The sequence below is a fragment of the Dreissena polymorpha genome, chromosome 5, assembly GCF_020536995.1.
Source record: "Dreissena polymorpha isolate Duluth1 chromosome 5, UMN_Dpol_1.0, whole genome shotgun sequence".
Taxonomy (NCBI): domain Eukaryota; kingdom Metazoa; phylum Mollusca; class Bivalvia; order Myida; family Dreissenidae; genus Dreissena; species Dreissena polymorpha.
Window position 1 is genome coordinate 101,280,145 of NC_068359.1, and position 14,709 is coordinate 101,294,853.

General features: G+C 33.5%; 2 protein-coding genes across 2 annotated transcripts in view; one reads left to right on the plus strand and one right to left on the minus strand.

Annotated features, from left to right (window-relative positions):
* Positions 1 to 166, minus strand: part of LOC127830946 (MPN domain-containing protein-like) — a 43,472-nt gene extending 43,306 nt beyond the window's left edge. The window contains exon 1 of the mRNA XM_052355887.1: positions 75 to 166. Coding sequence (XP_052211847.1) covers position 75 — 1 coding nt within the window. The 5' untranslated portion in view covers positions 76 to 166. The remainder of the gene's footprint in view (positions 1 to 74) is intronic.
* Positions 167 to 6,038: 5,872 nt separating this feature from the next.
* Positions 6,039 to 14,709, plus strand: part of LOC127882163 (uncharacterized) — a 61,098-nt gene continuing 52,427 nt past the window's right edge. Inside the window, exons 1-2 of the mRNA XM_052430638.1 lie at positions 6,039 to 6,555; positions 8,373 to 9,379. Coding sequence (XP_052286598.1) covers positions 6,242 to 6,555; positions 8,373 to 9,379 — 1,321 coding nt within the window. The 5' untranslated portion in view covers positions 6,039 to 6,241. The remainder of the gene's footprint in view (positions 6,556 to 8,372; positions 9,380 to 14,709) is intronic.

The window sequence follows — 14,709 nt, forward strand, 5'->3', positions numbered from 1 at the left end:
CAAGCACGGCAAACATAAAAATGCATGCATACGCATACAAAAAAATGGTTTTATGAAGTAAATAATCAGCATACTTGTTTTTCTTCACTTTTAACGTAATTATCAATATTTAAAAATAATTGTATTGTTGTCTCTTTGTTCAACGTCTACATCTATAGACGCTTTTTATTTTACTGTGGTTACACATCACCAGATCAATCTTCTAGTGTGGATTACTTCCCATAGCACAACCTTAGCTCCGCGCAGGATTTGTCTGGTTCAGAGCATAGGTCTGATAAAATCCCTGTCGTACATCTGGTACTCGCAGTCTAGGAATCACAAATTCAATACTTTTTTTTTACTAAAAGCTCTATACATGCTGACGAACCATAAACCTGGCACTTCCGCATATTTATTTATTTATTTATTTACTTATTTACTTACTTTCTTACTTACTTACTTACTTACTTACTTACTTACTTACTTACTTACTTACTAACTAACTAACTTACTTACTTACTTACTTACTTACTTACTTACTTACTTTCTTTCTTACTTACTTATTTATTTATTTATTTATTTATTTATTTATTTATTTATTTATTTATTTATTTATTTATTTATTTATTTATAAAGGACAAGTAAGGGCAAGTAAAGATTAATACCTAACACTGTCCCGCTTAAAAAAGACCCGCATGAGATTATAATAGACGATTATTAAAAGAAAGGAATGTTCGGATTAAGAATGATTTTCTCGATTTAGTTACATCATCTACCAGTATTTATCAATTCAGTTCTGAATGTCGTTAGAGCAGTATTTGAACTGTTACGGATTTTATTATAGGTGAAGACGTTAAATGCCACTGAATCCTTGAATTTGATCATTAAGAATGCCAATTTGAATATATGTGCTTGGGATTAAGTGTTTTTGTTTTTTTTACGACAATAACGATGAAAAACGTGTGTGTGGCATTTACATTAACCTTATTGCTATTTTCAGGTAAGTAAGTTAAAATTCGTATATAATGTGTGATTTGTATCGTTATACTTATTTCAGCAAAATACTTGAATTATTTATGCAGCCGAGAGTAAAAGTTCAGAATTCAATGATAATAGTTCATCACCTTTTTCTCATTTGTACACATATATAATTATATATTAGAATTGTTAGATATTGGTTAAAATTGTTAATCAGCGATGACAACAAATACACTCGAATAGTATATAATATGTTAAAAGCTGATGCAGATATATACCCTGATAAAACATCTTGGGTTACTTAAGTCCGAGATTTACTGACCTCAATGGGCTTCTACGAAGTATGGCTTTCCCAAGGAGTCGGTGATATTGATGTTTTTATATCCAGTTATGGCACCATCGTCTGGATAACTCGACCCGAGCAACGTTTTTTCGGGAGGTAGTCGATTTTGATTTTCAAACGTTTCTTAAGTGTATAAATGTTCAAAAATTCAGGATTGCTTTCACTAGATTAATTGTTTGTTCTCATAATCTAAAGGTTGAGTCTGGAAGGTGGCATAGACCAATAAGTATCCCATTAGAAGATAGAAAATGTACTGTTTGTGATAAGCTTGAAGACGAGTTTCACTTCATTTTAGAATGTTCATTATATGATGATTTACGCAAACAATACATCAAAAAATATTTTTGGTGTAGACCTAGTATGTTTAAATTAAAGCAGCTGTTTGAAAGCAAAAATGAAATTGTACTTCGGCGTCTAAGCATGTTTATATTTAAATGTTTCGAAATCAGAAAATCTGTAAATGATACATAATTTGTAAAATACACCCTATGTCTCTTTTGATAGTGCAACGCACAATATTGTATTATCATTCGTTCATGTGTATTAAGTAATATAATGATATGATTTCTCGTTCACCAAGTCTTTACTGGTAATTTATTGATAAATACTCAACACAATTACTGAAATATTATTATATTTGTTGTTTTTTTGTAACACATGTGTTTATTGACAGATCACGGTGTCTCTTTAAAAAAAAATAGAATAGCGAAATGTGTTCATGCATGTTGCGTATCTTTTTGGGCAACTTTGTAAGTAGTCATTAAATTATCAACATAATTTTGTCTTTTGAAAGTTACGATTATAAATAATAAATGTATACAGACTCGGATATATACGAGAAGTAAATTATTGTGATGTATAATAAATTATGTGTTATTTGTATATAACCGTTGTATATATTTTGTGTTGACATAAACTAAACGAACAGAGATATAGAACCTACAAGACAAAAATATAAAATTATATACACCTTCTCCGCATATTTGCGTTTTGTCCGATAACCCCCCTTTTTGCCTCTGCTCGTATTATTAATCGGGATCTTTGTTATATTTAATTATTTAGCACAACTCATTCCTTAAAATGTATTGGTACTTGATTTATTTCAACACAACTTGTTTTATTTTCATTGTGTCACGTGACTTGCTATTACTGTTTATGTACATATCTGTATGTTCACATGGGCCTATGGCCTACTGATTCTGAAATAAAATCTTCTTCTTCATATACTGGCTATGACAGGATTTGTAATGGAAAACCTTGGTGTATCATTTAACGAGATTGTTTGCACAGACTTGATAACAATAATAGATATTTCAGATCGTTTCACACGTCTGATACAAATACATTAAACATGCATGACACTTCGCATACGAACTCATAACGCTACTATAATTGGTATATATTTAAGACATTAACATATTCTAAAAAAAAATAGTTCCTTATTTGCTCAAAGCATTTTATATGATAAGTGAGATGTGCTGAAATAAGCCAAAATTGAATGTTACTATTAGTTCCCCGCTTTAAATCGGTCGTTGTTTTTAATGGTTGCATTTTTGTGTTCTTGAGTCTATATTTGAACGATCCAATGGCCTATTCTGTATTCATATCAATATGCGATTTCACATATTTTAATCCCATATAAAATTGTCTTCCCCATTATCGAATAGTCGCCGTTGGATATGCCATAATTAAGCAGTCAATTTATTATAAATTACACCTAACTGACTTATTGTGGCCCATGAACGAAAACTACGTAATAACTATTATACAAAACAGCACTTTAGTGTGATTTTTATAAAGAGCTATTGGTAATGTTTGTGATTGTCGATCAATATAAATTAATCATTAAACAAAAGGCGGGACTGAGATCAAAATTTTCGTGACACCCGGATCTGTATATGTTTTTATAGATATAAAAGGTATATGTAGTATATCACTAGTATTTGAATAACTAATAGTCTTGTTTCTTTCCGTAGGATTGCACGTGAAGGCTCGTGCGACGGGCGGTGACAACAGCCACGTACTTAACAGCTACCACGCAAACAGATATGGACCCTACAACAGAAGCACGTGAGCACGTGATTTTATTTTCGTAACGCGTGAGAGTCTGCTGTGATATTACTGAATAACGTTTGAAAACGGCAAAAAATCCAAACAAACGCTATCTGACCAAAATAAACCGAATGCTCCTGAGTGTGAAGTTGAACATCTTTGGTATTTTATGTGCCATAACATATTCACTACTATGTGTGTTATGTATATATCTGTTCATACATTTATTTTCTGGATACTTACCTAGAAATATTTATTACTCGCAAACAATGTTAGATGCATTTTTTTCATGTGTTTAATGTTATGTTTTTTTTTTACCTAATAACAAAAGAATAGCACTGTTTTGTTCCATGTTTTATCTACACATAGTTCTATAAGAAATTAATATTGTGCATTCTCTATTTTGAAATTCGAATTCTAATAAAACAAATGGAACACCATCCCTTATATTGCAACAATATTGAAGTATAAAATTGACGAGGATCACTATTGACAGCTTATGAACAAATTCTACCATCAGCATAGTAGCATTCTTTTGCATTCGTTATCCCAAATCTTTTCCCCATACAGTTCGCGAGTATATTGTAGATGATTTTAGTTGGCGAGAAGTAAATCCTTTCTTTCTCTGGTCAATGCTACTTAACGTAGACGTGTAATACAAGTTGAAATCAATAACCCGTAAACATAATTGCCAATGCTCTGTTTTTTTAATAAACTATGTCATGTCATTATTCATCTTTTTAGGTTACAAACAGTTCAGGTATTGTACATTGGCGAAAGGAAAACAACGGTGATGCATTTTGAACATCAGAGCATGTTGCATGATATGTATGGGTTGCCTGGAAATGGGATCATGTTATGAATAAATATGAGTATTATCTTTAAAGGTAAAGTCGCATATTTTTTAAATCTAAAATCTGATATATTAGCGCTAAATTGTTATATAATATTTATATAACTTAAACAATTAAATATTATTTTGAATAAAAATAAATAGTATTGCTAAATAAAATCACTCAATTAAATATTAAAACTGTGTAAGCATGTGGATAATATGTCTAAATGAGACTATAGAAAAATAGCCGAATAAATACAGCGTTTATTTAAAACATTAATCATTATCTATTTAACGTTTACACAAATTGACTTTATACAAACCTAGAAATGATTTAAATCCTATTTTTAATAAAATTATTATCTCTAAATGAAAACATGGAGCAGATTTCTTGTAAATTGACTATAACAACAAATGTCATGGAGTCACTTGGAAATAGTGTCTTCCACAGGACCAGGGAAGTTTTAGTCATTATCATCCAGGGAGCATTGGAAAGATATCCTCCAAAATACAACTCGTACTTTCTCTACTCAGGCAACAGACAATAGAGTGTCTTCGGCATTTAAGTAAATACAATCTAAACACAAAAGTTAAAAACAAATAAAACTTTTTATCCATGATATCTTTGACACATTATTCGAACTCGCAAAACGATCTCTTAGTAGAAAATAAAACAAAGGTCATAATATATTTGCTAATTTGAAAATGTTAAAATTAAATTATATTCTATTGACTGTAATTTGTATGAGTATAACTTTTTACTTGTGAGAGGACTTTTATATGAATGTAACTAAATATATATATATATATATATATATATATATATATATATATATATATATATATATATATATATATATATATATATATATATATATATATACCGGTAATGGTGTGCTTTTTACGAGTATATTTGCATGGAGGTGTGAATTGTTATTAAATGTATATATGTAGTCGGTGTAGGAATGAGGGTAGATGGTAAACCAAGTCCATTGATAATTATTTCCATTTTATTCGAGACGTACACCAATATAATCATAACAGAAAAACCTTAACAAAACAATTACAACATTTTACTAACAGAACAAAACATGCGATGCTACGAAATATGAATGCAATGAATATCACAATAATTAGACACTATTCACACACATTTCATTATAAAAAATGTTCAACAAAGGAAAAAGTTAAACAACTCACTAGGTTGAATTGAAGGAAGACCACGAGGATGGACTTGCTTCACTTGACGGTCTTGGCTAAATCGAGCTAAGTTTATTTACTATGAAATATAATAAGTTATATCGAATGACAAATAAGCATCTTGCATCTGACTTAATGTAAATGTGTATTATATGAAAAAGGAAATAACAAATTGACCTGTACTACATATGTGTAAAGTTGCTATCGGTATATACATATGCTAAGAAATCAGTACAATAGTGTACAAGAGTGTACAATGCAAATGTAGTGGTCCATTCCATGCGTCAAATTTGACATGGTCATAGTAAAAATGCAAAAGTTTAAATAACTGCTAAACATGAATAATTTTGGAATCTATTACCGAATATGGATTCTTCTTGCGAAGATGTTTGGATAATAAAATTGTGCATGTGAACAATTTTGTAAATATTTATATATATTTTGACAAGTCAGCACATGATTTTGACAAGATAGCACGACTGTTCGACATAATAGGACTGTATTTTGACAAGTCAGCACATGATTTTGACAAGATAACACGACTGTTTGACATGATAAGACTGTATTTTGACGATTCAACACCACATCTGGACAAGATAGCTTGACAATTTGACAAGTCAACACCACATTTGGACAAGATAACACGACTGTTTGACATAATACGACACCTTCTTAAGAAGACAGAAAGAAATGTGACAACGTAAGACAGCTATGGCGTTCCATATTACTACCTATAAGCGTTATCGAACAGTCAATCGCGTGCCACGTGATCATAATCCGAGTGAGGCGTTACATATTTACCTCTGTATGTTCGTGCATTGATTAAGGTTAAGCTTAACAAAATCAGAGATAACATGGCGGACACTAGTTCTGACGTAACATACGATTATTGTTGTAATGCCTGCGAGGAGGATAATGTCAACAAGGAGGCCTTGTTCTACTGTCAGCAATGTTCGAAGGGATTCTGTGATAAATGTATTGATAATCACAAGAAACTGTTTAAGAAACACCAACCATTTGGTAGGAAGGAACTAAATAAGTGGCCCGTTGCCAAGGCAGCAATTGATCTCCTGCTGAATTGTCAACAACACCCTGATCACCGAATTGAGCTGTTCTGTGAAGACCACAAGAAACTGTGTTGTGTTCTGTGTCTCCTTCACGATCATAAGTAAGTGGACACCTGTACTTTCGATTTCCATACCATTCACCGAACTTAAGATTTAAATCGCGAGTAAATGGCATGGGAAACGAAAGTGTATGTAAATTCAAATTACAAGAAAAAAACTTCTTTTCAATGGGTTTAAATTCGTTCGAACTTAACGGTGCATGGATTACAATCGTAGGCAATAGTTTACTTACGACTATATAATGGATATTGAAAATAAGAAAAACTAAGAAAGTGTAATAAAACATAAAATTGTAAGGAACTTTCTTTCCCACGATCGATAATTGCTCGATAATCTTGAGTAGATAAGCATATACATATATTATTCGTTATTTCTCGGGTGGGATGACAACGCATTCACATATTCAAGTACACCAATACAGTTTTAATTTAGATTTTATTCTGGAATTGAACAAGTCCACAAAGTATTCTTATTCATAAGATACATTCAGTAATTTTCAAGTTCGTAAACTGTTCCAGTCCATACTTCGGGCGGCTTGACCCTCCCGCGATTCTCAAGTTAATGAATCTCATGTCTATCCTAGCTGAACTGCGATGTGAACGGCATGTGTATGATAACGCAGTCCTCTTTTAAATAAAATGGTTTCCAAAAGTTGTGTAGTTACACAAAACATAAGTCTCTCTTGGATATAAGAACCCCGTGACCCACAACAAAAGCACGTGTCTCGTGGATATCATAATATTGTGTTATGACATCTGATCAATCTTTAACTATTTTCTAATTAATTGTTAGAAGAAAATATAATGTACGTCAAATTTGTTAAATTCCATATTTTGTAGACGGGGCCCATGACTGTAAGTGTTTCATATAATATTATATGGTTAAATAAATGTAGGATATTACATCAGCCAATGTCATGTTATCGACTGCACTTAACCGATGTATGCATTCAAATGATATTTAGGTTTTCGTTGTTTATCATCAACAACATAACAAAATATCAGTGTTTGCATGTAGATTGAATGATAGTTGAAAGTAAGAAAATGTGCCCATGAATACATGGAAACAACATATAACACGAGCTGTCACCATATGATGACATATGCTGCCGAAAAACGCTTTTTCGAAACCTAAACGCAGATTTCGAAACCTAAACGCGGACCCTAAGTTCAAGGTCACATGGGTCAAATTTGTGTGCGTATAGCAAGACCTTGTCCATATACACATGCCTACCAAATATGAAGGTTACATCTGAAGCGACATAGATGTTATGAGCATTTTTCGAAACCTAAACGCAAAGTGTGTCGGGCATACATACAGACAGACGGACGGACGGACAGACGGACAGTGCTATCACTATATGACCTCCTTCGGGGCATAAAAATTATACATTGAAGACGAATTTCATAAAATGCAGCAAAGATAAATTAGCGCCCCGAGCTGATTGTGACGAAGATATTTCGTACATATTTTCCTGCAATAACCGAAGCATTCGTCTTTTTATTAGGATCGGAGCTAGTGTTCGTATGTCGTGCGAATAGATGTCGTTGCAGGAAATTAAAATGATCCGTAAAACTAAATGTAGATTCACATCGTACATGCATGATATACATGCTGGCGAATTCGACTGTACATGCATTTTCGATTTCAGAATTAAATGTCTGGCTTATTTCGCACTTTCGACACATGTTCTTCTTAACTTTTATTTAATTTATATTGAAATATATGTATAGTAAGTTTTTTTTACACATTTTATATAAAATCATTAATATGTCACAAAATCGTGCAATCTCACTTTAATTTCGTGATTAGATTACACAACGCAGGGGTTCATTTCAGTTATGTTTTTGTTCTCCAGGCAATGCAACAAAATAGTGCAGACAGCAGAAAAGGCAAAGAAGATGAATAAGTCAGATGTTCAGCGATTAGCAGATACTATTGTCGTTGAACAGCATAAACTTAAGAACGAAATCGATACGGCGAACGAATGCTTACAGAAACTGCAAGAGGCGTATGATAGAGCACGTACAGAGATACAGATATTCCGCAAGAAAATCAGCGACTTATTGGACCAGTTGGAGAGGAATACTGTACAGACTCTGGACACATTGCTTTGTAAATTGAGAGAGGCTATAAAAACGGACATTGAGAAATGTTCAAAGCTTACGGAGGACTTTACAAGTATCCAGAAAACAATTAAACACGTCGACTGCGGTAGGCCGAACGTCCAGATATTTATTTCCAATTCAAAATCCACAGAAATGGTTTTAAACGTGCACACATTGTTAAGCAAACTATCTGCAAACCGAACTGTTAACATAAATTTTCGATGTAATCCTGATATGGAACAATTTTTATCTGGCCTCTCTGACCTGGGAAATGTTGAAGGTTTAAATCGAGGGTCAGAAGTATGTTTATCAGGCGAAATAGTTAAGTGTAAAGAGATTATGCTTTACAGTGTCAAACTGGCATCTGATCAGAAAACCTGTTCGATAACAGGCATATGTGAGCTACCTAATGGAGAACTCATTGTGGTGGATAACACAAACCAGAACGTGAAGCTACTCGATATGCAGTTCAACGTTGTCGCCAACACAGTCCTACAACACAGCCCAAGCGACATGTGCAGTATCAGTCCTAATGAGGTCGCTATTGCATCTGAGAGTGGACGCACGATCCAATTCCTCACTGTCAACAACAGACATATAGTGTTAGGCAGGACATTGCAATTTAAACATGATTGTCATGGAATCGCACATTATAAAGGGAGTGTGTTTGTTACATCAGGTACTACGTTGTGTCAGTACACACTGGATGGTCAGCTCGTGAAGAATATCTATGAAGATACTTTATATTTAAACACAGGTAAGCTGTCATAATTAAAATATAAAAAGCTACATAAGATTCAATACATTATGTTTAATTCGGCTTATAATGTAGATAAGTATTGTTCAGGAGTTTGAAATCCTACAACGCATTACTTACAAACATTTCGAAGAACCATATAACCATTTACCTATTTAACTCGACGCTTTTCTTTAAATTTCATTGGAGCTAATCATCTTGACAAAACATAAGACCATGATAAGTTATGCAACTTTTGCAATGCGTTAGTTACTGTCACATTATACCGAACATTTAAAAAAAGATTCATTTCCAGAATAATTTTTTAAGCCAGCTTTTGTTGTCATTATTTGCTAAGAATATAAATTCGGCGTTCTCAATAAATATTATCTTTTTTACTATTTCTATACTGATACTCAATAGTTTTATTAATTTCAATCTTTTTTGATGCACTAGATGTAATATTATAGAAAATATTACATGTTCACCAATTTAGAAGAAAGTCTCAAATGTTGTTTATTAGGAATTTGTTTTTTAAAATGAGACAGAGGTGTAAGATTCGACCAACAAATAAAAGGCAATTCATGTATCATCATGAGTAAATGTGAAACAACAACACAGAATATGTATAGAAATTGATTTCAACAATGTAATACTTAATTAGAGAAACCCAGAAATGAAAAAAATTGTTGCGAAACGGGTAAACGTGTCTTATTACAATTTGATTTTTTATATAAAAACCCGTTTGGCAATAACCCCGATTTGCAATAAGTTTATTGCAAAACTGGTTGGAGTGTCTTATTGCAATTAAAATTTTCATAACAACCCGCTTTGCAATAAATCCTGCAATCCTTTTTGCAATAAAATTATGCACTTCTGAGTATTTTTTTTACTTAATTTCCAAATTGTCGAACATTACTTCGTATACATTCAGCCTTGTTGTATCATATTTACCTTAGAGACGACATTTGAAACTTTCTTTATACCGTTTCAAATCAATATGAAACAATTGGTATATATGTGATGATTTTATTGCGAAACGGGTTGTTACACAAAATTCACATTGCAATAAGACATTTTAACACGTTTCTCCATAAATTATTGCATTTTTGCGTTCTGACTTTGGTACTAAATTGTTTGAAATCAATTTCGATACACATTCTGTGTTGCTTTATCGTATTAAATCTCGAAATTCTCCACCTTCCATGCATTTAATTTTAAGTCTAAACTCACAGTTTTGTCTATGTTTTTAAACAATTTTATTCAAATATAACACTTCAAACTCCCTTTTAACTCTTCCAATCCATTTGAATTAATTAATTGAAGAGTGGTGATTTTATTGCAAAACGGGTTAATGACAAAACGGGTTGTTATGAAATTTTCACATTGTAATAAGACACTTCCACCCGTTTTGCAAAGAAAATGTTGCAAATAATTGTGCGATGATTTTATTGCAAAACAGGTTTATTGCAAAACGGGTTGTTGTAAAAAATCAAATTGCAATGAGACACTCCAACCCGTTTTGCAATAACTTTATTGCAAACGGGTTTATTACACAACGGGTTGTTACAACGCTGATCGTTTTCTGTAGACATAGAACAAATATATAACATTTTACTAAATATTGCTCCTCCCTTGTAACCAAAACCAATACGCTCTAGTTTTCGTTCTTTATTTGTCAATAGCTACGCGTATGAGTTCTAATGCGTGGTCATTAAAATAATCGACATAATTCACGTTACTCTATGAACGTATATTGTTTCTCAGGTGTCTTTTTGCGTAATAACATTATTTTAACGGAGTACACATTTGCAATAAGCTCTTAATGTTTATTACCTTAGTGGTTTCATTATCATTTATTCCCACGTATTCACCTTCTTGTACCATGTTTAAAGTTATGAAATTTATTAAAGACTTGTCGATTTTATATAATATATTCATACTAATTTTTACAGTACGTTTAACGGCGTTGAACTCATGCCATTTATTATTTATTAACAATCCATGTTCACAATACTACTTTTATTCCGTAGTTCGATGTATTTTCGATGGTCATAGCTTGGTTTGTCGACTGTGCATTTAAGAGAAACCCTTGCTCGAATATCGTTACTTAATATAGATAAGTTTAACGCGTAAATATTGTTTAATTTACTCTAATGCATTACGCCAATTTGCCTCATGTATCCAGAATGGGTTATTTTATAAAAATATTTAATCCGTAGATTTCGTTTGGCTCTTATTTATGAACAATAATTATCCCCACGCTTTTTGAAAAGCGTGGAGATATTGTGTTTTTTTTTTATTTCCGCCGTCTGTCTGTCTGTCCGTCCTGGCCACTATCTCCTTATACATTATAAGCACTAGAACCTTGAACCTTACACACATGGTAGCTATGAGCATATGTGCGACCCTGCACTATTTGGAATTTTGATCTTACCCCTGGGTCAAAAGTTATGGGGGTTGGGGTGGGGCCGGGCCAGAGATTTTCACTATTTTTTGTATGTTATTATACATTAACTTCTTCATTTCTACACCGATTTTCTTCAAATTGATACTGAACATCTCTTATGACAATACGGTCAATCTCAACTATGCATGGCCCCACATGTATGCATGGCCCCATTACCAACCCTGGGGTGCCCCGCCCACATAGACCACCCAAAAAATGCCTTTTACTATAATTTCTTCATTTTTACACCGATTCACTTCAAATTGATACTGAACCTCTCTTATGACAAAACGGTCAATCTCAGCTATACATGGCCTTATTACCAACCCTTGGGCGCCCCGCCCACATAGACCACATCCACCCAAAATTGCCTTTTACTATAATTTCTTCATTTCTACACCGATTCACTTCAAATTGATACTGATCTTCTCTTATGACAATACGGTCAATCTCAACTATGCATGGCCCCATTACCAACCCTGGGGCGCCCCGCCCATATAGGCCACACCCACCCAAAATTGCCTTTTTCTATAACTTCTTCATTTCTACACCGATTCACTTCCTATTATTACTGAACTTCTCTTATGACAATACGGTCAATCTCAACAATGCATGGCCCCATTATCAACCCTGGGGCGCCCCTGGGTCAAACATGCGGCGTGGGGATACGCGTCGGCCTCTGCCGCGCAATTTCTAGTTTCGTTTGTTGAATTGGTTATGAGTAAAAGAATACAATATAACTTTGAAAAAATATTTATTAAACTGTAACTTTATAATTGGCAACCGATATTCTACAAATACTTTTATTTAGAAGAAATACTTAATTAATTGAATCGTTAATGAGATAGGTGCGCATACTGACGGAATCCTATTTTGTTATTGCCGGTTCCGATGTAAAACAGCATATTACGGATTCCAAATCACACAATGGACATTGGCATGAACAACATATTCTTTTCTAAATGAATAATCATTGAAAACATACAGCTATTGACATACGAAACGATGAAGTAATTTGTTTAGTTCTGTTCTTTCTGTTTAAAGCCGCCGTCCAAAGAAATCAATATTAATGCAGGCTAAAATGGTATAACTTCGCTGAAAACTATTCCATGTGTAATAAAGATTAATAATGTTTGATGCGAATTGAAGATATCCTTTTTAACATACAGGTGCCAATTAAAACTATTCCAACAAGTATTTCAGTTTAGTAAGTAAATTCATTAAAAGACATTAAAAAAAAACGAAAATCTGTGAACAAGTCCAGTTAAGAAGAACAAGGCCGGAGATTAAGAATTGATGGTGGTTTTTTTTCGGAATTGAGTACATAATTTATCATGCTACAGTATCTGAGAGAGCGAATTCTTATAGTTATTCTATTTGCATATTTGCAAACACTAATGCGGTGTGTTTAGAGCGGTACGTAGACAAGGGCCAGAGAATCTGTGAACATGTCCCTTTAAGAAGGCAAGGACCGGCGTCTACGAAATAATCTTTATTTTTCGGTCAAGTAAAATAGAGTTCATATATATCATGTTACACTATCTAAGAGCAAGAATTCTCAAAGCCATTCTATTTGTTCTCACATCTGCGGTAGGTTAAGATCTGAACGTGAATGGGGTCAGAGGGAGAAAACAACAATTATGTATAAATCAGGCATATCTAACAATACACCAAAACATAACTATTTGGCACGAAAGCTGGTTTGGTATATTTTGTATCATGTTAAAGCTTACACTTTAAAACTTTAAACCTTTCCAAAACAAGAAAGTCATGGTATTTCCCGCTGTGTAATAGTAAAAACATGTTGATTTTTGTCTGCTTAAAATTGATTTATATTTAAAAATAATTAAACTATTGTCTTTTATTTCTGTCTTTGATGAATACTTTTTATCACAGGTGGAAGTAACGTGCCCTGGATATTATATGGGCCAAGGAGCCAAATATATTCAAATATATATCTATAATCGTGTTTTATGAGAGAAACATTGACAAAGAGCCATGAAAAAAAAATCCAAACCCTCTTATATTGAAATTATAACAAGGTCATTAACTAGAATTTATTCTAGACCTGTTTTGTGGGCCGCAACAATGTCAACTAGAAATGGCGCGGCAGAGGCCGACGCGTATCCCCACGCCGAATGTTTGACCTAGGTGTGCCCCAGGGTTGGTAATGGGGCCATGCGTAGTTGAGATTGACCGTATTGTCATAAGAGAGGTTCAGTATCAATTTGAAGTGAATCGGTGTAGAAATGAAGAAATTATAGTAAAAGGCAATTTTGGGTGGGTGTGGTCTATGTGGGCGGGGCGCCCCAGGGTTGGTAATTGTGCCATGCATAGTTGAGATTGACTGTATTGTCATAAGAGAAGTTCAATATCAATTTGAAGTGAATCGGTGTAGAAATGAAGAAATTATAGTAAAGGCAATTTTGGGTGGGTGTGGTCTATGTGGGCGGGGCCCCAGGGTTGGTTATGGGGCCATGCATAGTTGAGATTGACCCTAATGTCATAAGAGAAGTTCAGTATCAATTTGAAGTGAATCCGTGTAGAAATGAAAAAAATATAGTAAATGGAATTTTTTGGTGGGTGTGGCCTATGTGGGCGGGCGCCCCAGGGTTGGGATTGGGGCCATGTATAGTTTAGGTTGACCCTAATGTCATAACAAAAGTTCAGTATCAATTTGAAGTGAATCCGTGTAGAAATGAAAAAATTATAGTAAATGGAAATTTTTGTGGGCGGGGCGCCACAGGGTTGGGAATGGGGCCATGCATGGTTGAGATTGACCGTATTGTCATAAGAGAGGTCCAGTATCAATTTGAAGTGAATCGGTGTAGAAATAAAGAAGTAAATGTAAAATAACCTAAAAAATGAGTGATAATTTCTGACGCGGCCCCACCCCAACCGC